General features: G+C 44.6%; 4 protein-coding genes across 7 annotated transcripts; 2 read left to right on the top strand and 2 right to left on the bottom strand.

The window, feature by feature from the left end:
• Positions 1 to 1,980: 1,980 nt before the first annotated feature.
• Positions 1,981 to 7,795, top strand: mbpa (myelin basic protein a). 4 transcript variants are annotated; one of them, XM_076011756.1, is made up of 6 exons: positions 1,981 to 2,213; positions 3,203 to 3,298; positions 3,739 to 3,765; positions 4,552 to 4,572; positions 6,017 to 6,103; positions 6,630 to 7,795. In XM_076011756.1, exons 1-6 carry the CDS (start codon positions 2,094 to 2,096, stop codon positions 6,678 to 6,680), a joined length of 402 nt encoding a protein of 133 aa, XP_075867871.1. In that variant the 5' UTR covers positions 1,981 to 2,093; the 3' UTR covers positions 6,681 to 7,795. The 4 variants fall into 4 exon arrangements, with proteins under 4 accessions (XP_075867871.1, XP_075867873.1, XP_075867872.1 ...); XM_076011758.1 differs by lacking the exon at positions 6,630 to 7,795 and adding an exon at positions 6,214 to 6,237 and having other exon boundaries at positions 1,982 to 2,213; XM_076011757.1 differs by lacking the exon at positions 4,552 to 4,572 and having other exon boundaries at positions 1,982 to 2,213.
• Positions 7,796 to 9,606: 1,811 nt separating this feature from the next.
• On the bottom strand, positions 9,607 to 14,209 carry zbtb22a (zinc finger and BTB domain containing 22a). Its single transcript, XM_076011747.1, has 4 exons — positions 13,410 to 14,209; positions 12,681 to 12,893; positions 11,819 to 12,587; positions 9,607 to 11,011 (listed from the first exon to the last, which is right to left on the bottom strand). The coding sequence occupies exons 2-4, from the start codon at positions 12,879 to 12,881 to the stop codon at positions 9,888 to 9,890; spliced, it is 2,094 nt and encodes a 697-aa protein (XP_075867862.1). The 5' UTR covers positions 12,882 to 12,893; positions 13,410 to 14,209; the 3' UTR covers positions 9,607 to 9,887.
• A 156-nt stretch (positions 14,210 to 14,365) lies between these two features.
• scn1bb (sodium channel, voltage-gated, type I, beta b) lies at positions 14,366 to 20,287 on the top strand. The gene is made up of 6 exons (XM_076011755.1): positions 14,366 to 15,874; positions 16,334 to 16,500; positions 17,252 to 17,489; positions 18,325 to 18,466; positions 19,295 to 19,369; positions 19,783 to 20,287. Exons 1-5 carry the CDS (start codon positions 15,826 to 15,828, stop codon positions 19,362 to 19,364), a joined length of 666 nt encoding a protein of 221 aa, XP_075867870.1. The 5' UTR covers positions 14,366 to 15,825; the 3' UTR covers positions 19,365 to 19,369; positions 19,783 to 20,287.
• On the bottom strand, positions 20,169 to 23,446 carry naxe (NAD(P)HX epimerase). Its single transcript, XM_076011753.1, has 7 exons — positions 23,386 to 23,446; positions 22,313 to 22,503; positions 22,102 to 22,210; positions 21,900 to 22,010; positions 21,704 to 21,814; positions 21,300 to 21,447; positions 20,169 to 20,812 (listed from the first exon to the last, which is right to left on the bottom strand). The coding sequence occupies exons 2-7, from the start codon at positions 22,483 to 22,485 to the stop codon at positions 20,613 to 20,615; spliced, it is 852 nt and encodes a 283-aa protein (XP_075867868.1). The 5' UTR covers positions 22,486 to 22,503; positions 23,386 to 23,446; the 3' UTR covers positions 20,169 to 20,612.
• Positions 23,447 to 23,753: the final 307 nt, after the last annotated feature.

Genomic DNA, 23,753 nt, shown 5'->3' with positions numbered 1-23,753 from the left:
TTTTGAGTCATAAACCTTGATAAAAGAGCAAAGTTATATTTGTCCTTTTCCCAGATGGAATTGTGAGGCACTTTCCCATAATGGAAAAGGTAGTGGCCACATACTTTTCAGACATTTTTCAAGACTTGTTTTTGAAATAAAAGAAAAGTGAGGAAGCTCAGAGGGGGGGTTGCCAAAGAAAAGTCCCATAAGATGCACAAAGCAGATGTTGTACAGACAGACATTCTGCAACTTTCAGATATTGAAACCAAACAACTTGAATTATTTAGCATTTGCCTCGAACTATTGGAGGTGTTGGGAATATGGACAAAAGAACTTAAAAGCCTACTTTTGGTTTTTGATCATTGGGAACATAACAAGATAAGCAATGTTTTTCCCCTCTGCTTCTCAGAAGTCAGTGTCGCCTTCAAAATAAGACCTAGCCGCAACAGTGGAACGTCTGTTTTCTAATATTAATATTCCGATGCTCCATGGGTGTTTGCTAACACAACTTTGGCTGCAACAGATCCTCTTTGTTCGCTGTGGCCGCTGAGATAACACACACACACACACCAAATAGTCGTACAAAAATTATGACTGGGTAAAGACCACTAGCGTGGATTAAACAGTAGCCTTCACACCATGTGATCAAGCTCAGTACTTCCTCCTGGAAGTAGCTGCTGCTGATGCTGCTTCTGCATTTTCTTGCCATTCACTCAAGCAGTGTTGTAGTACTCGAGATTGGTCTCGGCCTCAAACACGGTCTCGAGACCACTTTTTAAGTGGTCTCGGACAGGGCAGACTCGGGATCTTTGATCCAGACCGGTTGAGAGTCAGCCAACACTGCAATGACAGATAACAACAGAAAAGAATCCAGCTGCTGCCGTTTTACGCTCTGTTTGTGACACCCAGAGTGACATCCCTCTATCCTAGTTAATTTGTTTTTTAATTTTATGAAGCAAAGTTGTTTTTTCAAAATGCTTCAAAATAGTTGGCAAAGCAGCAACATGTTAAAGAAAATTATTAAAGATACCTTGCTGAAAAAAGATGTTGCTGTTTAAATCAGAAACAAACTTGAATTTAAAAAAGATATTTTTTACTTTTTTCGGTTTTGTTGTTTTTTTTTCTGGTCTTGTCATGGTCTTAAACCTACCTGTCTTGGTCTTGTCTCGATCTCGACACTCTCTAGTCTTGATAATGTCTTGGTCTCGGTTGATGACGTCTTGACTACAACACTACACTCAAGGTAAAGCCTTTAAATATATATATATATATATATATATATATATATATATATATATATATATATATATATACATATATATATATACATATATATATATACATACATATATATGTATATATAAATATAGTACCCTGCCCCTTCGCCCTATGACAGCTGGGATGGCTCCAGCAGACCCCCGTGACCCTGAGCTCAGGAATAAGTGGGAATGGAAGATGAATTAATGAATATATATGTATATACATATACATATATACATATATATACTGCTCCAAACTAGCAAAGGCAACAATTGTAAAAAGATGCTAGGTTGCAAGACTAGTTACAGTGGAGATATGATTATATAAATGATATGATATGATACAAATCATGTGCAGGCCACACACAGATGGACTCCTAAAGAGTTTTTAAACATTTCTTCTTTTTTTTTAACCCTGGTCTGATTGTATTTGTTTCTCTGTATGACCAAGACGACCCATTAAGAAAACACAGGAGCTAAGCGACTCAACAATGGCCTCTCTGAGGGCAGGCTTGGGGAGATGACCCTTGTTGTTCCTGCAGCGCCGGGGTGAGGCAGATGGGGAGGAACAATGGCCTCGCAGGGCCCTCGCAGAGGGCGGCAGCGACTGACACAAACCAGTGAAGAGCCGAAGAATGCCTGGCGCCCAGCCAGAGGGCGCCGAGGACCCCCTCCCCATGTCCCATGATGCCCCGGGGCGGAGAGGACGACACCTTCAAAGACGGCCTCCGCACTTGAGAGGGCACCAGAGCGGAGGAGCTTTCGGAAGCGAGGACCGGTCGTCGCCCCCCGACCCCACCAGCAAGGAGACACAGTGAGGTCGACCCCACCCAGGATCAGAGAAGCACCGGCATGGCGACGGCAAGCACCTCAGGGCAGAGCGCCTTCGGCCTCGGCAGGAAGAAGAAGAGCCCCGGCCTGATGGATCAGATTAGCACCTTGTTTGGAGGGGACAAGAAGAAGAGGAGCAAGGTGGGCTGAGATCTACCTGCTTTTTTAAAGGGACAGTTGAAGGAGTTTCGCCGCTCTTCAGGTCTTATTGCACCTCAACACCGTGCCGTAGCCTGGTGGTCTTTAGTGACGTCTCTTTGGTTGAAGGTTTGGTTAGTACGACCTCTGAAAAACACCAGAACAGTATATCTTCAGGACTAAAATGTATCATGTATTAAATGTTTGAAGTTTAAATTAGTATAAAGTTTTTCAAAGGAGGTGCAATTTTTGCAAGCACACAAAGATATTAATTCTTTTCTCAGCGAGAAATAGAATTGTAATTTCAACAATTGACAACCAGAAAAACAGCAGTGTGACAGTGATATGCTAAAGTATATGTAATGTAATATTAACTTTAAGGCATCCTTGTCTTTTTGGCTGTTGAAATGTTCTAAAATTCTGTAAACGTATGTAGAAATACACTCATGTGCTCTGTGCAAAGTGCAGCCTAAGTCTGTCCACTAAGTTTGGTCCTGAGAGGCAGAGAGAGGAGCCGTGTTGAAAGACTCACTCTAAATGGTTGGGATGGATTGTGTTCAGGGGTCAGAGCTGCTTGTGCAAACCCTCTGGATGGGGCTAAAGTGTTTCTCTGACAGTTTTTGCGTTTTAAGACAACGGCGACGATAACAAAGCTGCGACGGACAGAATAGGGAGGTGGAAAATGACAGCAGAGTGACAGAACGTCTAATGTCTAACTTGCTGAAATTTGACTTACTAATTAAAATCCAGATTAGTTTCACGTTTAAATCCACTCGGCACCCAGCGCGCCTTCAAAAACTATACCGGCTTATAATTAAATTCTTAGAATGATAAAGCTCATGCCAGGCTAATCAGGAGGGAGATAGACAACATAAATGGAGCTAAGGGGTCTGGATCAATTGAACAACAGAACACACACACACACACACACACACACACACACACACACACACACACACACGTTGAAATGAATTATGTGTTTGTGTCCTCAGGGGTCGTTCAGGGGTCACCTGTCCACTTCACCCCAGCAGTCCTCCTCCCGTCGCCGCACCAACGAAAACGCTGTGTTGCATTTCTTCAGGGGCCTCGTAAGTTTTCTGTTTTCTCCTATTGGTGGACTTCTGTTTTCTCATGTCATGCATCGCAGCTCACACGCATCCAGCCATAAAGTCATTTTATTTGCGTCACGCTAACATTTTGAGTGAGACATCCAGCCACCCAGAACAAAAAACAGTCTTGTTTAAATTTGACAGCCTGGTTATTCTTCTTCTTCTTCTTTTATATTATTATGATTAATCCGGCATCAATCACGCACCAGCAAACCCTTTCAACGTTACTTTTCCTCCCTCGCTGATTACAAAGCAGCATGACTCCCTCATTTACACGAAGAAGGAAGTGTAGTAGCAAAAATCAGGTGTTGAGTAAAAAAGAAAAAAAAACTTAACAACTTAGCAACTTAACAGTTGCTGTGTCATTTCCTGACCTCAGTAATGAGTGTCTGTGTTGTCTGTCGCTTGATGTTTCTCAGGTTTCCACTCCTCGTCCTAAATCCAGGGTGAGTTTGACAGTTTTTTCACTTTGTTGCTCTGGGGAGTGTAGCTGCAGGGCTTGTGTGCACTCATGCACTGTCAATAAAATATAGAAAGGACTTATGATCACCAGGGTTGTTCATGCAAACACGTTTAAAGGCCCAGTGTGTGTGATTGATTAGGGGAATAGGTCCACTTCTCTTTACAAATAAACCAGAGCATTATGTAAATGGAAATTATTATCGAATGAAAATACAATTCCTTGTATTTAGTGACTATCTGTTACCAAAAACATGCAGATGCTTTCCCTCTTCTATTCCATGCAAGTAGATCAGATGGAACACACTGGGTCTTTATTTTCATTTTGCATTTTAATGGCTTTACATTGGACGAGTGTGGGATATTTATCCTGCAGAAAAAGAATATTTGAGAATAATTTGGTTGAGATCCGCCACAGTGAGTGAGCTGAGCCTCAGACATCCACATGTGACATGTGTCCTTGGAAAATTGCTACTCCAGGAAAAGGAGATGGATTTCATAATCATGTGGATTTGTATGCATTGTTCGTGCTAAACCTGCAGCACTTCTGAGAGTCTTTGAAGTCTTGTCTTTAAGGCAAATATGATTGATTATCATAATGGGGAACAAAACATTGGAACAGGATTTAACAGCCATGAGTCACTCAGGCATTTATTTCTATTGGTCGCTGGAAAGTTTGCAGCTTTGACTGTGATTGGACGACGTTACGGCCAGCTCCGGGACACGCCCCCACCATCTCATCATGTCACTGTCTGTTTCTTTTTCATGTCCAGTGGAGAGACGTGTTTGGCTTGGTACGTCACACAAACTGCACACGACTTCTGACTCTCACCTGTTGAGTGTGCATGTGTGTGTGTTTGTGTTTGTGTGTGGTTGTGCGTCTACTCGCCTCAGTTCTGTCTGCAAAGAGCTCCACGTCTGCAGCGTAACCTTTGCACTTGTCCCTCAGCCTCTTTACCACTCGCTTCACCACGTTTGTTCCTTGAAGAAGAAAAAATAAAACATTTGACACCTTCATTTTTTTGTTAAATAAAAGGCGGGGCGGGGTTACTCCTGCGTTGCCTCGACGAGGGCTGCAGAAAAATCACTTCATGCATTCTGCACCACAAGAGGCTCATTGTCGGTACATGTATTTTCTTTGCTCCAATCCAGAGCGACTCAGCGCTCCTGGGTGACTTTGAAACAGCTCGACTGTTTATGAAGCACAGCCGGTAAACACTTTCACTCTCAGGACCTCTTGGCCTCGGCCAGCCATCATCTTCCTCCTGCTCTTCCTCCCCCGTCGTTGTCTCTAACACCCGTCGTCTTCCTCCCTATGCCAGCCAGCGATCCGTCTGCCGTGGCCCTCCAGTCCTCGTCCTCTCACTCATTCGACAGCCATCACCCACTTGTGTGACCCGTGCTCGTCTGTCCACCCTGTTGTTTTCATCCCATTGATTTTTAAGGCAGATGACATCTGAGCGCGGCCCAGGTTAATCTTTTGAAGCGCTGGCCGTGTCATTCTATCACGTTATGGTGAAATACGGGGTTGCTTTCAACCTCAAGCTGCTGCTGTTGGGCAGAAAAGCTACTCATTTTGTTGTTCCAACCCTGAAATACATCAGGAATGTGTCAAATAAATCCAAAAAAGATGAAAAATGCCAGCAACACTCAAGCGTCCATCTCAAGAAATCTTTATTAATGATAATAATGCTAAGTTTTCCTCAGTGTGTGCAAACACCAATTTTTTTATCCAATTATCTAGGCCTTGCACCTCTATATTTTTATTTGAGAATGCGTGTTTCTACCTATTTACTTCATTCATCTTCTATACCCGCTTATTCCTATTCAGGGTCACGGGGGTCTGCTGGAGCCTATCCCAGCTGTCTTATTTGATAAGTCAAATAAACCCTATAACAATTTTAAAATTCATGTGACTATCGACTTTATTAATTGGGTATAATCTCGGACTGACCCATAGGAGTTACTTTTAAAGCAATATATATTTAAAGTAGGACGTTCGCAAAAGTAAAAGTTTATCATTATTCTGATTGGGCCAACCATTGGTTCCTCAGTGTATGGAGCACAAATTAATGGTTTGTTTTTGTGCATCAAGAGGGACAACCAAGCCATCTTCAACATTTCCTGATTTATACCTGGAGCCATTATGGCAGCAGCAGCAGCAGCAGCAGCAGCAGCAGGGGTTTGATCCCGGGGGAAAAGTTAATGTAGTCAAGTTAATGAGAAATTTCTTCCTAGGCCTCGTCATCGCCGCGTGCCGAGAGCGCAAAGTCGCCGGTCAGACGACGCAGAGACCAGAGCACACTGTCCAGACTCTTCACCCTGGTGAGCTCCACCACACGTCTGACCGCATGAGTTCCTCCTCTCCTGCTCGGGGGGAAAAGTGTCATCAACGCTTATTTTTTAATTATCTCTGTTTGCCCGAATGAAAACAGTGACGCTCTCGCCAGAGATCAGTGAGTAAGACACGAGAACGGTCTGATTTTGCCATCGACGTGCTTGTCACGCTGTCATCATAACAACTAATTAGCTTCAAGAGCAACATCTTCAGGTTTTTTTTGTTATTGTTGTTTCCATTGAAACTTCCCACAAATTTAAAATATCACATCCATCACGCTCGGCAAATCTTCATTTGTTCTTTTTGCGGTTTTAAAGTCTCACAACGTTTGCGTTTATTTATTTTTTTGATTGATCCCAGTTACTGTGAAAAGCTCGACAATCAGATCCGACACCTCGGGCTGCTCGCAGACACGCTCTCTGCAGACAGAACAGGCCGAGTCAGTCTTTCGCCATCTGCCTCAACTTCCTCCTGTTTTGTGTCGTTTTTGTTTTATTTTTCTTCACTCCCCAGGGTGACACCAAGTCCCGTCCACCACCCAAACGCTGGAGCACCATCTTCTGAGCTCACCACCACCACCACGGAGGGTCAAACCACCGATCCGACGCCACCGGGACAGGGAGGAGGTGGAGGGGCAGATGTGCAGACGGTGGACTCGCAACCTCAACAACTGTTAACACACTAACGCCTCTGTTCAGGTGGATGCAGCATGAGATCCACTCGAGTTTTCTTTTCCTTTAATCAAATACTTCTCGTCTTAGTCGTAATAAAGATGTTTTTCTGTTTTTTTTTAAAGGGTTCAGTTATACTTTTGGTTTAAACACCCCATTGTTGTAATCATCCATCCCAGTATCTCGTTCCGATGGTGCTAGTTAGTGTCTGCTGTCTGAGGTGTGCTAGTTGTACGTGTGTTTGTTTTCATCGACTTCCGTCCCGTCCCGAGTGGTGCTTCATGTGTGAGACGAGTCTGACTAAACAAAAGACTGTTTGTCCCGAGTAGTAGAGTGGTATCGTCCCATTGCACAAAAATAAAACCAAAAAAATGCCTTTTCCTCCCTGAAGGTCAAATTGGTCAATACACGACTTGTGTGCAGCTTTTTCATTGCCTGAGTGGAATTGTTAAATGTGTACAGTATATAAGCCAAGTTTAGGAAGGAGATAAACGGCCCTTTAAAATGCACTGTTAGGCCTTAACTGTAGGATCTGATGATTAATCACTCGTTTTGTCTGCTCTGCTTTTTATTATCTGCATCTCACATTATGTTTTTGTTACAAGTTGTGATTAAATCTTGAACGTGACTCGTGTTTCACTTCAAATGTGGCAGACAGATGTATGTGAGGGTCAGTTAGTAAGTGGCTCGATGGTTCAAGGCAGAGGCGACGTCAGAGGGGTTCGGCGGTGAAAGGCGGCGTGGAGACTTCAAGTGACGCATGATCTGACAGCTTTATTTAATGCACCTGTGAAATGCATTACCACTTTCATTTGTAAATAGTCTGTTCATCTATCTGTTTAATCGGAATATTAAAATACTGCATTTGAAGTATTTGAAGTGTTCTTTGTTTTCTCGGGTGGCAGATGTTGTGTTGATGTGGGAGGAAGAAAACTGTGTTGTTTCCCTGTAATGTAAATCTAACTGGAGATAAACATGTCAAGACTCATTAAATATTTAAAATCTAAAGATTGTGATGTCCTCAGCTGGGTACTTCCATTATTTTTATTACACCGCATGCATAGTATGATGTGAAAACAGTGTGTGGAAATGTTGCCCCATATAAAACAAAGATACCTGTACAGATTTTTTATCACAATAAAAGATGTTACAAAGGGATCTGTGCATCCCTAAATTACTGATAACATCCTGAATTGGCTCGCAGTCGTCTGTCTGTCTCTTATCAAAAATGAAGGAACAACAAGCTAAACAAACAAAGCATTTCCTTTAGGAGGTTGTAAACAGAGGGCTAAATGTGATGTTCTGTGGACATGTTTGAGGGTTTTTGGACTCCACTGGAGTCAGCGATGAAAAATAAAGATCTGAAAGTGGGTTCAATATGGGCTGTAACAGGTGAAATACCACCAATGTGTCAGTGTTCATTTGTTTTTAAACATACTCACCAGATTTGAATCACTGATCACCTTGAGGCCGCCTTGTCTTTTGTCCGCCCTCCAAATGTTCCAACGGCACGTTCAGCAGGAAGCTAATGCTATTTTACTGAGGGCTGTAAACAGAGGGAAACATGCCTAATGAGGCCGCTACATCGGGGATTCAAAATATTGACGGGAGCACAGGCAACGATATGGAGCCGATAAATCACAGCAGGGGTTTCCGTGTTTTCAACCACTGCGGTGCAGAACGGCATGTTGAAGGCTTTGCATCACAGTAGAGAAAAGTGTTCGCACAGAAATAAGCCTGAAATGTCCCTCCGGGAGGGTGATTAACCATATCGCACTTAAATCAGAATATTAATGAGCAGAAAACATGATCTTGACTATGTCACAGTGTACAGCTTGTCCTACATTTAAGCACCCTCTCATGATTGGAGACGATGGGAAAGAACCTCCCAAGGACGGTGGCTGCTCAGAGACTCCGACTATCCTGCACTGCTTAGTTCACTGCACGCAGTGTCATCTTCCCCACTGCGTTCAAACACCGGGCTCCTCATTCACTGTGTGCAGATCTATATATCTACATCTATACACAAATATAGATATAGAGATAGAGATACTGTATGTACATATATACACTACCAGTCAAAGGTTTGGACACACCCTATGAATTTAATGTCTTTTCTTTCATTCTCATGACTGTTGACATTGCAGTTTCTCACTGAAGGCATCAAGACTACATATGAACACCCATGGAATTATGTAGGAAACCATAAAAGTGTAAAAATACTCAAAGACGTTTTATATTTAAATTGTTCAAATAGCCACCTTTCATAAAAAGCATATTTAGTTATTTAACGTGTTTCTCTTTGCTGCATGATTCATATATTTGATGTCTTCAGTATCTATCTGCAGTGGAGAAAGTTGGAAAGATATAAAAGAAATTGCACAAAAGGTGTGTCCAAACTTTTGACTGGTAGTGTATATACGTATACACTCATATACCGTCTACAGTACATACAAACACATATCTATCCATCTATCTATCTCCATATACAGTAGATATGTACACACACGTAAGCTCTGTAAGCCACACACTATGGAAAATAGCCACGTACTTGTGTATCTCTGAGCTTGTGCCATTGAGATGGAAATGACTGTAAGCTGCCTCTGGATGCAATAAGCAGCGTTTCCATTCAGCGGATGGCGACGTCTTCTGCCACTGATGTTACCACATCGACGGGGAATGAGGACATCCCGCCATCAAACAGATATGACATAAGCTGTCAGACGTAAGGTGCAGGAGAGCCCTCTAGTGGTCTGTCACGGTGCTTGCAAAAGCAACAGGTAAGGGGTAAAGGGCAGGGGAAAAACAGTAAGAGAGCCGGGATTATTCCCTCCGTGTTTATTTTCAAAAACACACCGAGGTCAAACCCGGCTCACGTGCAAAATTCAATCAGACTGCAACGGCACATTCACAACACTGCCACTGAAGGAAAGAGGAGAGGACGCGGCACTGCACTGCACACACTGAGAAACACTTTGAAGAATAATCTCATCGTTGCTCTTTTTTATCCAAAAGTACTGCAAACATGAAAAGGACGTCAAACTCAACCTGCTCGACAAAGTCTTCTTTATTGTTCGCACGCTCTTGAAAAGCTTCGTCCTCAGTTCCCAATGAAGCTCTCGCTCGCCTCCTCTTTGAAGACGTGACCGCCGCTCATGTTTTGCGCCTGAGTCCTGAGCTGGTCCACGATGCCGGGGACGTTGCCCAGCAGGCCGCTCATCCCGTCCTCCATCTCCCCACCGAAGTCCACGTCCTCCACTTTCACCTGTCCGTCCACGGCGAGGAACGCCTCCCCGTCCTCAAAACCGTAGCCGTAGCCGTTGTCCACGTCCGCCGCCGCAGCTGCAGCCGCCGCCAGGACGGCCCTGCTGGAGGTGGAGGAGGAGCCGGAGGCCAGTCTCTCGCAGCGGGCCTGATGCCTGAGGAAGCTGTCCCGCCACACCACCTTCTTCCCACACAGGCCACACTCGAAGGGCCGCAGGCCGCCGTGCGTCTTGAGGTGCTTGGTGAGGTGATGCTTCATTTTGAAGGACTTGGTGCAGACGGGGCAGCCGAACGGCCGCAGGTTAAGGTGCTGCATCTTCACGTGCCGGTCACGCATGCTCTTCAGCGTGTAGGCCTTGCCGCAGTGGCAGAAGTGGACCTTGCCCGTGTAGGAGGCGCCAGCGAGCGACACCGCGGAGGACGAGGACGGCGTGGGAGGCGAAGACGGCGTCGGCGGGAACGTGGCGGAGGATTGAGACGCGTGGCGATCGGAGGACGGCGGCAGAGAAGCACCCGGCGCCAAGCTGGTGGAGGGCCAGTTGGACTCAGCGCTGCCCCCTGTGGTGAAGTCGGGCGACGCCGGGACTAAAGGCCTCTGTGAGATCTGCCCTGTCCCGTCTTCTATCTCGTCAAACGTCTCTCTGCTCAAGGTCCCTTCTGCCAAACACTCAAAGTCCACGTCCCCCTCGTCCTCGTTGGCCTCTTTGGCGCCCTCTGGTGCCTGCAGCCGCTGCTCCTGCTGGGACCAGGATGGCGTCTGCCATAGCAGTCTGGCTGAGACGGAACAGGACGGGCCTGGGACCCCCTGTCCGGGTTGGCAGACCTGATCACATGACAGGCCGGAGGGGGGATCACCGGCTGCCATCGCTCTCTGCACTCGGTCCTTCAGCTGCAGGTCCGCGCTGGTTTTCCCTGCTGCTTGTCCACCAATGACGCTCTCATTCAAAACTGGCAGTAAATCTGTTGTACAAACGTAGAGCAAAACATTTAAATTAAATAAGGAATTACTTGCAGTTACTTTCTTAAGTTTACATTTAGGATCCATGCTGAGCATTACACTGATGTTGAAAAATAATGTATAATATAAAATAATCTAAAATGTAAATGATCACAATCATATTGTGTTATTATAAAAGAAAAACTTAAGTATTTGAAAGAATTTGCTACAAAAAAAATGCTTTGGTATTTCTGTTATAGGACCTGTATATGTTTTGTATTTACATGTCCCATATTTTACCTGATTCCTAATTTTGTTCGCATCCTGGACTCCATTGTTCATAATACACTATCAGCCTCAGGTTATTTATTCACTTGAATTGAATTTCCGTTATTGTCATCATACATGGTGCATGACGAAATTGCAGCGGCATCCTCTAAAAAGTGCATATACATTTAAAATAATATAAAAGCATAAAAGCAAAAATTGCAGCAGCATCCTGTAAGAAGTGTGTACTCAATGAAAACAGAACTTAAAAGCAGCAGTGATTAAAAACTCTGCCAGAAAACAAAGGTTTTAGTTTCCTGCTGTTTAGATCTCATGCATATTTGGAAGAAGACAAAAACAAGTTGGCCATGAAGTGGTTTCAGGGGGAGGAATCAACACACTGCTGGCTGGGTTGCAGCAGTCTGGTATGTGGTTTGCACAAACTTGCAAAACAAGTGAAGCAAGCAAATTGAGTGAAGGATGGACTTTCCTCATTCATTATGGTGGGGGTAATGCTGCTTAATCTAGGGCCCCTTAAGGTGAAATGAGGTTTTGTCACTTACCAGAACTCCTCATTTGAACAAAGGTTTCCTTCTTCCCCTCCGTCTCCTCTCCAACTCCTTCATCAGCTTCAATCTCCCTCCTCTCGTTCTTCCTCTTCTCTCGGCTCTCATCACTGTTCCTCCTCTCTCTGTTTTTGTCAGATGCGCTATCGGCACCTAACGGTTCTCCCCGCTGTTGAAATCGGACTTTCTGCTTTAGCGATTCGGCAGCGGCGAACACCCCCTGCTGTCGGGGATTCTGGCCTGGCGCGTCGTGAGCAAAGTGGCTGATTTTGGCGTGACTCAACACCCACGACTCCTCACAGTTGCTGTAATAACTGTCCACGTAGGCAGGGGCACCCTCCAGCTGAGAGTCTGCCAGGTGCTGGCCTGATGGAGGTCGCGGGCGCCACCTGGGAAACTGCTGCGGGCGTCTCCACGTCGCCAATGGAGGCAGGGCGTCGGGCTTTTTTTCCTTCTTTTTCACCTCCGTCTCAGAGTACAAGCAGTCAGTGCTGCTTGGACTCTGCTGCCGGGACGCCGAGCCGGGGTTGACGGCCACCGCGTCTCCCGAGGAGACTTCCGCTGAGGGCCGCGGCCTCTTCAGGATCTCTGTGCATTTGTCGACGATGTGCCACATCTGGAGGAAACTGGCCACGGTCACGTAGTTGACAATATCTTCGTGCACGAGGCTCAGCTGGCCCGTGTAGGCGGAGCTCAAGACACTCTCAAAGGCCACGGGGTCCATCACCGAAGGCAGCGAAACGGTGGTGACATTTTTCAGAAGCACCTGGTGGGAGGGAGACCACAAAGGCACAAATACAATAAATGAATGAGTCTAGGAAGATAAAGCACAAGGCACGCCCGGGTGACACCGCCCTACCTGATCGTGGAAATAGGGAGAGGAAGCAGCGAGAACGCAGCGGTGGGCCCTGAACACTTGGCCTTGGACGTGAATGGAGAGGTCGCACAGCCTGCCCTCTTCACGCTGCCGGTTCAGATTGTCCATGACGGCCGCACGGGAACCAGGGAAACAAACCTGGATGGTCAAACCAGCAGCAGAAGTGCTGTTGGTGGGATCCATGCTTGCAGGATCCTTTTGAGGGGGAAAGAACAATGATAAGAAGAAGAAGAAGAAAAAGAAGAAAAAGAAGAAGAAGAAGAAGAAGAAGAAATTCATAAGGTCCACTGAAGAAGAAGAAGAAATTCATAAGGTCCACTGAGGTAGATTCCTGCTTATCTCGTTATAAAATGGACACAGGTATCAATTTAAAACAAGATAGTTTAACTGAAAAACAGCACGTACTTAGTATCTAAAAGTAAACTACAAAGTGACAACGTCCAAAGCGATATCATTTTCCACCTGATGCACATAAGTGCAACGAACATCACGTTAGCTTGACAGGTGCGCAGGCAAAAACAAAAAACAAAACAAAACAAAAACAGCGTTAACATGGCGTGTCACAGAGTTAAAACTGTTTAGTCAGTAATATATTTTACCCTTTTTATTTCACCACTTGTTCATCGTTCTCGTACGAATGTAACGCTCGCTGCTGCCCACCAAAGTTACCAGCTAGCTGTCTGGCTATTATTATTAGCTTAGCTACTTTACCTTCGTTGCGTTGCTGTGTGTTTCCGCTGCAGAACGTCGCTCGCTGTTAGCAGGACTTCATTGTCGTAAAACGCCACAGACGGAGGGCTGTCGTCTCATCGTGGACAGGGACAATTAAAGGACAAGCCATTTAACACATTCAGCTGCTTGTCCGTAGGCGTAGATGATGCTAGCTGCTTGACAATTCAGTCTCAGCATCCTCACACTTACACGAATGGGTGTTTGGTACGTCCCAAAAAAAATTGAATTCGCTACGACATTCGCAGATGGGATGGGCTGGTCAGCATGGCTGTGGCTGGAGGAGATGCGAGAAAATTCAAACCAGGAGTGGTGGAAATATTCTCGTAACTTTGTGCATTGTGGTGATTGGGAAGTTATTGACTGATGCTGGTGTCATGCCGAGATCCGCGTGCCTGCCGAGAAGTGCATGCACCTCGCAGGAGCGCGCGCCGCTGTAGTTCATAACGCTGAGACGCCGTTTCATACAACATCTTTCATTTCTATGTGAGTAACTTAACATTTGTCACACTTTCACATATCTTCCGTCATTAAAAAAATTAAAGCATATGCTGTCATATGAATGTACGTTTAACTGTTTTATTACTGTTTAAGGTATAATTAAACAAGTAGGTCAGTAGGTATTAAACTTATCCTGCCAGAAGAGCACAAAATACCAACCACTATAGAGCTCCATTAGCCGTCCACGTATTTCTCGACAGGGTCAACATCACCGACAAATGACATGACATGGCCCTTTGTAGAACAGCTGACCGTTATTCGATGTGCCAGGTTTCGTGCCCAGTCAAAAGTGCACAGCTAAACGGAAAAGCAAATCTCGGCATAACACCGAAGACAGATTCCTTCATTGGGTGGCTCCGCCCACTTGGAGTTTGGTTTAAAGGACCAGTTCACTCCAAATTGAATGAGCGCATTTCATTAACGCAGCGAACGAAACGATTTTATTTCTCGTTAAATGTGCCGGAAATAATATTTCAAAAAGTGTTCACGTCGACAAGACGGAAAGCACAAAGATGTAAAAGAGAGAATTAGGACGTCACAAAAGACGCGTCACCCGCCGCGCAAACACAGCATCTGCTCGATGATAACGCGCACGGCCGTGCTTTTACCGCAGTGCATCTGCAGCCCCACTGTGTTGTGAGCGACAGCGGAGCCGCTGTGGCGCAGGAACCAACGTCGTCAGCCTGAGCAGGACCCATCCGTTCATGATTATCATTATTTATTTTCGTCCGGGGGGAAAGAATCGGGCGTCGATGTAGCCGTGTGCGCCCACGCAAGTGTGACCTTATATTTTTTTCCCCTTCTCCTCCTTCACACGCAATGCCCGCACGACTCGAGCGCCTCTTCAACAACGAGCACGGAGTCATCGGATAAATGAAATTACCGGCCTTTCGACATTCAGCTGTCATCAAGCGGGAAAATATTTTTTCGACGCTGGAGGAGGAGGAGGAGAGGCCTGCGCATTCAGGACAGCAGGCTTTGTTTTCAGCCATTCGGTGATGGATCATTCGTTTTAAGAGCGCCGGACTGATCCAATTTAAAACAACGGTAGCCCCGTAGCCTGCATGAGGTAGCCAGTATATTATTTTTTATTATCGTAGAGCATGCAAAACCATTTCTATATGCACGTACGTGTGTTGTAACGTTAGGCGTTCAGGCAGTAGCTGGCATGTTGCACATTATATAAACACACATGTGTTATGCCTTTTTGTGTGTACCCTCTCGCTGCGTGTAATTTCCTGTGATAATAAAGAATAGGTGCAGAATACGAGGCCTCCAGCCAGGGGCAGAACTGACGGTCGTTTGCTCTGTGTGGCTCACATTAGAACCTCAGGTGAGAAGATAGAAGGCAGAAGAATCTCAGGGTGTTGATCACTGTGAGTCACTACAAATCTGGGCTGCGTTGGCATGCTGCTGAATCAGAAGCAGAAACAGAGCCAAATACTTGAATGCATTGATTGAGCTAAAACAAAAACAACAAGGATAAATAAGTGAAAGGTGGGCCCAGCTGTTGTCAGCAATATTCTGTGGCAATAACACTCTGTCTGTGACTTGAGCCAAAGACGCTGACAGTGGGCTTCGCCAGGGCATCACAAATCAAATCAAAGACATTTTTCTTGCACTTTTCAGCTGCATCTGTCCTAAAAACCTGCACTTTACTGACACTCAGCTTTTTAATAAAAACACACACAAAACTTCAGTCTTCTGTGAGGTCAGGACGTCCTCAAGAGAGTGACTGCAAAACTCTCCCTAACTTGGCGGTGCTTCTTTTCTGAGCTGCATACACATATGGACTGTGGGTGTTGAAAGCCTTGCTTCACCGAGGCTCCTCCAAGTTACTTGCGACCACTAAACAGCAAGAACAACCGCAACAACGGGATTGTCGACGTCCGCTGACATGGCAGCGCTGCACCTGCTCATCGTCTCCCTCCTCTGCTCTCTGTTCGGTGAGTTCTGCTGCTCGCAGCCATTCTTAAACGCAGTTCCATTGATTGATTGCGCGTTAAACTTGTGTACACTCTTCCAAATGCATTCCTTCTCTCTTTCTTTCTTTTAACAACATGCAGCCTGCATCGTTGGTCCACTGCTTGTTGTCTCACTCAGCGAAACAAAAGAAAAAGAGACATCTCAAATCATGGCGTGAAGTCACAAAATGGCACTATTGTCTTGATGTTTACACATGTGTGCACCATATATTCCTCTGTAATGAAAAGGCCTCTGGTGACAACAATGAAACCGCAACAATAATAATAATAATAATGATAATAAAAATCCTCTGTGGAAAATCCTGCACAGCCCAGACCGACTGATTGTTTTTTCCTCTCTGCCTTTTAGTATCAGTTTGGCGTGCTAAGCCAGCGTATTGATTATCTGTTTGTGTGTTTTTTTCTTCTTCTCTGGAACAGTGTACCAATGTCATGGGGCCTGTGCGGAGGTGGACTCCGACACGGAGGCGGTAGCAGGGAGGGGCTTCAAACTGGGCTGCATCTCCTGCAAGAGACGGAGCGAGGTGGAAGGCTCGGCTACCGTGGAATGGTACTTCAGGGCCAAGGGAGAGGCGGATTTCGCTCGAGTGAGTCCACGTCAACTCGAGTCCAGACTCGGCGCCGCATCCCACATCCATGACACCGGCTATTTTTACGTCACATTCTCTCCTCCGTCCTCCCTCTTTCCTAAGAATGTCCTTGAGTCTGCAGCTGTATGCAGCGCTCAGGTCATTGCGAGGTCGCCGTGGAATAGATTTTGTAGGTTATTTTACACCGGCAACCACAGGGATCGAAAAGCTCCAGAGACGGACGTCGCACACGAGTGCGGAATGTCCGCCCGGCCTGCCCAGAGTGATAACGCATTTGGCTCAAACATTCGCTTCGGAACGTCATGTCCGAAAGAATTAAAATCAAATGTGGGTGACCTGAATCCCTTATTTGCATCTTAATTAGTCTGCGGTAACGTTCCTCTTATGTCTACGCTTGAATCAATACATGATCAATACATGAAATACATTGAATTTCAGTTATATTTCCTTGTAGCTTTTATATCTAGTTCAAAGCTCCACCTCCCATCTCTGCCATTATTCCAAGATAAAATCGCTAACCTGCCCCAATCAGACAAATTGGTTTAAAACTTACATGAAATTCATGCATCTTCTTCCATGAGACAAAGAATACATGCAATAACAAGCAGACTAGCTGCCACAGGACTAAGTGAATCAGTATCTCCCGAGTCATTCTCTGTGGGAGGTGAAAGAAGCACAAAGACTCACTCTCAAATGTTGATTTTCCCACAATCAACCTAAATGTTTATGTGGTTTTTTGCGAATCCAGATCTACACCTACAGCGAGAGCGGCCCCATGATCGAAAACGAACAGTTCTACGACCGTGTCGACTGGAAGGGGAGCAAGAGGAGCAACGACATCCAAGACGCGTCCATTTACCTGCTCAACGTGACCTTCAACGACTCAGGCACCTACCAGTGCTTCTTCAACCGCATCCTGAACTACGAACGCTATCGCTACAAAGACCTCATCGGCAAGGTGGTCCACCTCACCGTGGTGGGGAAAGGTGAGAGGAAATCGGTTCTATGGATTCATTCGTTTGACCTACATATTCAGGTGAAATGTCTGATGGATGTCTAAAAGTATCTCAGAGTATCAAACATCTACGTTAACATGAACAATCATTGAAGATCTTTAGATTTTATCACCTAAAGAACCGTGTGGTGATGTTTAACGAAGGCGGGCTGAAGTTTTAAAACTCCATTTGCACACAGCCGCTCCTTGAAACAGATTTCCTAGTTGCCAACAGATTCTCGTCTCCAGCTCCTCACTCGGCTAAGTCCTCGGTCCTTGGTCAGAACGTTTGAGCCTCTCCACAGCACAATGAGTGAATGGAGGAATATTCCACGTGACGCGGGCGGATCACGACTCACAGCCACTTCATATGTGAAGTCGGCATCGCGCAAGCAAGGACGTTCTGTGTGAATGTGGAGGCTGCGGCGTGGGTGTCTCATTGCTCTGTAAAGTTAGCTGAAATGATCCAATCACCACGAGGGAGTGAAAGACTTGCCTCGCTAAACCTTGCTCGGCTCTGGTTTTCTTTCTTTAACCTGCCCATTATTCAAAGAGTATTGGCATATTATTTCAAATATATTTATATATATTTGTACTTTCGAACTAGGCTGGCGTTGAAGGTCCCATATTATTCCCATTTTCACATCTATATCTTTATTTTTCTCACTGGTTCGCATAGTGCCTTTGAAATGAAATGAAAATCTTTGCTCGCATTAAATCTTGAAAACTTTTTTAATCGGTTTCTCCACGTTAGCCGCCGGCGACCTTCTATGTTGATGTCTATATGGCTCATGTCGATTCTTAAACTTCATTTCCTGTGTGTGCAGCCACCAGAGGGACGGCCTCTATCGTCTCTGAGGTCATGATGTACGTGTCCATCATTGGTCTTCAGGTCTGGCTTCTCATAGAGATGATTTACTGCTACAGGAAAATAGCAGCGGCCGGGGAGGAAGCGTTACGAGAAGCGGCGTAAGTGGTTTCAATTAACACTTCTGTGTGGACCTTTGTCCATGGTGGCACATTAACAACTGTGCAAAACAGTGAATTTGCTCCGTTCTACAATAGCATAGATTGAATGTGAATGAAAACAGTTAGAGACGAAGCTACAGCCAACGACATTTGCCTTGCTTCCCGGAAATACTGCAATCTACTGTGGCACATAAATCCAACCTCCACCCTGAAGTGTCACAGGAAGCATTGATTTCCCACTGGCGAGACCACAACAAGTAAATCTCAGAAGGTCAACAGTCACTGTGTGCCAAGATGTTCAAGGACATAGTATAAATTTAAAAGAAAATGTGCCTGTCCTGATTTGTTGTCTGTGTTGAGAGTCTCCCTGGTGCATTGTTGTGCATTTCCACTCTGTCAAATCTATGATATTTTGTAAAATCAAATACATGGTGATGCGTAGTGGCAGCGCTTCCTAATGGTCCACTCACAGGTTGCCTGATAACACAATTGCCACCTTAATTCATTTACCGCCATGCCTTCTGTCAGAACCTCCCTCCTCCTCTGTCTCCCTAATGTCTGTGTGTCTTGACCTTGTCTGCCGGTCTGACGTCTCCCTCTGTCTGCTTCTCATCTTTTCATCCCATCATCCTTCCTGCTCACTAGTCAAAACCAAACCCTCCTTCCTGTAAGTCACAAAAAAAAAACAGAACTGAGATTACGCATGTTATCCAACCACAGCAACCACACAGTTGATTTATTTTCTTTAATTTCTGTGTTTCATTCTTCATTTAACTCTGCAAAGGTCGGCTCCGAGATCCTCACATTCCTTTTCTTCTTTTCCTGTAGAAATGCTGAATATTTGGCGATAGCCTCGGAAAGTAAAGATAACTGCGCAGGAGTGCAGGTTGGAGAATAGCACAGGTAGGTTGTGAGAGAAAAGATGCACGTCGGTATCTTTTTAACCTGTTAACTTGTCACAGAATATTAATACACAGCTTCAGTGTGTGTGCCTTTGTCTTGTCTCAAGCATGTCAGTGAACATCGTCTATTCCCTCAGTCGTATGCTTGCTTAGTTTTTTCCCGAAGTGTGTGCTAAAGCACAACATTTTGTAAATCAGTCCTTCGTGATGTCACAAAGGCACTGATTTGTCAAGAACACCTGACAGGCTGACTAGTGTTTCTGCAAGAGTTAAAAGTGATTTCTTCTGTAATCTTTCTCATAACTCATTAGGGAAGGTTGTTCTACGAAAAGTCAAATATGAAATAGTTGTATTTTTATTTTAGGTTTTTGGCTGAGAACCACTCACCCAATAAAATGTGAAACTTTTCTACAGGCTTCTTCCCTGGACTGAAGACTTTCTTCCACCTCCTGACCTGCATGTAGACAACATGGGATACGAACCCACCCTCAAGTCTTTCTATGACCTTTTCCTTGACAAAGATCACAAGTGGATAACATACAAAGAGAGCATGGTACCAGCACTGTATATAGTTTAAACCTGCGCACCACAGCATGTACTGAGGAACCCATTATGCATCAACGAGCCACATTGTCAGAGCATATACTGTACATACAGTATTTCCTTAAGTATATGTAGTCACACGTTTATGTGAAATGCAATGGTCACCATGGCGGTTTGCTGGACTGCACAAGGCTGATTAGGACAGAGATGCTTTTTACTACATCGCCTCCGCCTAATGTATAAACACTGACACAAGGTGTATGTTAACGGTCTTTATAAAATAGAATGTAATGGACATTATAGGCTGTACTTCCAGTTGCTAGTTGTACATTCAATGAGATCATAAAATGTGCTAATAAAAACAGGAAAAGTACTCAATGTGATGGACAATTCCTTTTGCACCAGCTTAATTTCATTTTCATCAATGGAAGGCTAATGAAGAAATGATAATGCAGAAAAAAAAATCTTTGCTTTGCCTTTTATTCTGCTCAAGCAACCACCACAGTACAGCTTCCTCAAATTTCACTCCCCAAGAAACGATAATATTATATACATTTGATCTAATCACACCCACACCAGCATCCACGCAAAGAGAGCTAATCAGATTTAGCTATTTCATCTGGTAATTCCACTTCCATGCTTAATCAAGAGTCATATCCAACTCAAAGCATTCTTTAGGGACCAACGTTCAAACACTCCCACTACAGCTGCAACACACAGTCTGTGCCTGGGTACTGAGGCAGGTGGAGCTGGTACTTCCTCTCCAGGCCTGGAGGCACAAAGCGTCCTCCCAGGAAGTGGTACCTTCCCCTGAACAAGGAGGCCGACTTCTTAGGGGCCGTGAGGGAGATGAGCATGTCTGGCTGAAGACCATCCACACTGCCCTCCTCCACGTCCCAACCTGAACAACAACAACAACAAAAGGCAAACAGAGGGGTCACAATCCAGCTTGCGTACACTCAGGCCAAAATTTTTTTATCATATACGTGGGAAACTCTAGCAGAGATTTTCTATTTTTCTCACGAGTGGAGTTGGGAAATGCTGACATGTAATCCTAATTTTTTTAAGATGAGAAAAACGGACGCAGAATGATAAATTTAACGTAATTTTAAAGTTTTGACCAAAGAAAATTGAAATATACGTGTTATAATATGTTAATGAAATGATAATAGTGGTTTTTAAGCCTGATAAACGTAAAGGATTTATATCATAATGAATAAAACATATACGTTCAAATATTTATTCATCAATACAAATGCAACAGTCTTAAAGCTTAAAGCTGTTGTAGCCCTCAGTAAACATGAATTTTGCACCCCTGGTCTGCACAATATGGTGTTTTGATATTTCTTTTCTGTGTTGGAGAGGTTGGTTTTTGAGGGGGCACTGACCCGAGGGGATGTCGATGCTGGCTACGGGGATTGTCGTCTTCTTCAGGTTGTTGAGGATGGACCCAAAAGGGTCCCGCACAGCCCCCTTGAAGCTGAAGCCAAAGATGGCGTCTATGACCACGTTGTACACCTCATCGATAACTTCAGCCTGTAAACCAACTCCACATTAAATACACAAAAACATATTGCAAGCTGCAAAACACGAAAACATCTATAGAGCCACTAATTCAGAAAAACATGATTATTACTATTACGTAAGTATCTCATTTCCTTTCAGGGATAATTAAGGCATTCGTGCAACATAACTGCAGTCACACTTGGTATCTTAATGCACATGGCTTGCTTTTCTTCAAGTAAACTGCACACTCATCAACACAACACACAGAGGATTATTAAAACTACACCTCAGGCATCTCCGTCAGGAAGGGGATCTCCATTTTCTGGCACTGTGTGGTCAGGCCTTGAAACAGAGGCTTGTTGGGCCTCTTGGGGTAGAGGATGGTGGGCTCATAACCCTGCAAGAAATCCAAAACTTTGTCACGGAACTTGGGGAGCAAAAAATACATTTAGCTTCCTCCTGCACAAACGGTGGACACTCACAAAGAGTTTAAGATGTCGTGCGCAAACAAGGCCGTCCCCGCCGTTGTTACCTGGTCCGCAAATCACAAGCACAGAGGGCGTGGCCTTCACAAGGGAAGTCAGCGGGTATGCCTGCAAGAAGAAAAGAGGAAAGACTTCTAAGACAGAAAAACTCTTAATATCTGCTGATTAAATGTTTGTCAATGCCAGACTGAGAGCTCACTCTGGTGATGGCTGTGGCACAGCTGAGTCCAGCCAGCTCCATCAGCTGGTCCACACTGAAGCCATACTCACTGAAGAGCTCCTCATCAATGTGCTGGGCCTCCTCCTGCCTGAGGACCATAAACATCACAGTTTCCAGTCTGCAATGTTTTTTTGTTTTTGTTTCAGTTTTTTTAAGCCCAACTATACAATGAAACGATGAAAATGTTTACCCAAGATATTTAATGGTCTTGGCCATGGTGGACGCTGCTCTGCTACCCAAACAGTCCTTCTTTCTCAGGTTAGCTGCTGTGGACAGCGGACATGTCCCGGTCTGAGCGAGGACAGCCCCGACTCTTGATGTCACCAGGAAGCCGATCCCAAACAGAGTCCTCACGCTCAACATCCAGATGGATCCAGACTGCTGACAAGAGGCAAAGCTGAACAAGATAAAAACTCTACACGGATCTCAAGAAGAGTGAAACTGCGGCAAGTTGCTGCTGAAGAGCTTCTCCTCTATTAAGTTTTTGCTGGTCATGAATCCTCTGCTGACGCAGCTGGTCCCCACAGCTGCCGTATGGCTTTCAAAACACATTAGCACGCATTATGCTCGTCTTCTTCCATTCACTTCAGTCCCTGGAGGCTATTTGCATTGATCACCAATGTGCTCTTAGCTTCGGCTCAATAATTCCTGTAGAAAAGCACGATGAAGTCTTTCTTTCGGTCAGACATGCAGATTACGTACACGCTTGTTTTAGGGGCTAAGTGACCAAAGCAGTCTGATACGTTTCCGTTGATTCTATTGATAAGACACCCAAATTATAGAGTGCCGTAAAAGAAAATGCAATGCGAGATGTGCACACAGTCAGTTTGCTGCTTCACGCACTGTTCTCATCAGAAATGTTATGCTTTCCTTGTGACTGAACAGTGATTTTTCACAGATCACATTCATTTCTCGTTTCCCACAGACTTTGGCAAGTTGTGAGTTCTGTTTCACCATGGCTTCTTTGGCACTGCAGTCAAACTACATATGAGAAAAGGAATTGTGTTCGTGGAAATTGATGAAATTACAGGAGAAGGTGCGGTGACTGTAAAATAAGGGATGGACTTTGTGTTGTTGTTGTTCGCAGTAGTTGTGAGTTACTGGCTAACGATTAGCATTCGTTATGTAGTGACATCTCTTTGCAGGGCTACTAGGTATTTTATTCAATTGATTGATTTATTTTAAATAACCACAAGACTTCTTTAGATTCAAAATCCCTACGTGCACAGTTACCCGTTTAAACAACAAAGTGACACAACTTACAGGCGTTAAGATGCAGCGCCGAAGTTGCAGACAATGACAGACCGTCAGCACGGTGCTGAAATTCCCTTCCGGGTTTAGAAAAAAATACTTAGCAGTCTTTCAAATTAAAAGCATTGTGATGAAAGGGGTTTACTCAATAATGGAAAATTTTTAACATTTTGCTAAATACTGATCTGCGCCACAATATTTAGCAAAACAAGGTTTTGATTTTATTTTTTATTTTTAAAAATCACACTTTCAAATAGCTTATATTGTAAATTTCATTAGATTGGAAAAATGTTTTATTCTGAAAAGGGGTACATTATAACAAAAACAAAGCACTTTACCCGTTATTGTCTCTTTTTATTATTATTTTGTCCATGCGACGA

This window comes from Nelusetta ayraudi, unplaced genomic scaffold (genome assembly GCF_046127955.1).
Source record: "Nelusetta ayraudi isolate G7.1 ecotype Tasmania unplaced genomic scaffold, CSIRO-AGI_Nayr_v1 ptg000135l, whole genome shotgun sequence".
Lineage (NCBI taxonomy): Eukaryota > Metazoa > Chordata > Actinopteri > Tetraodontiformes > Monacanthidae > Nelusetta > Nelusetta ayraudi.
This window is presented reverse-complemented; position numbering and strand designations above follow the sequence as displayed.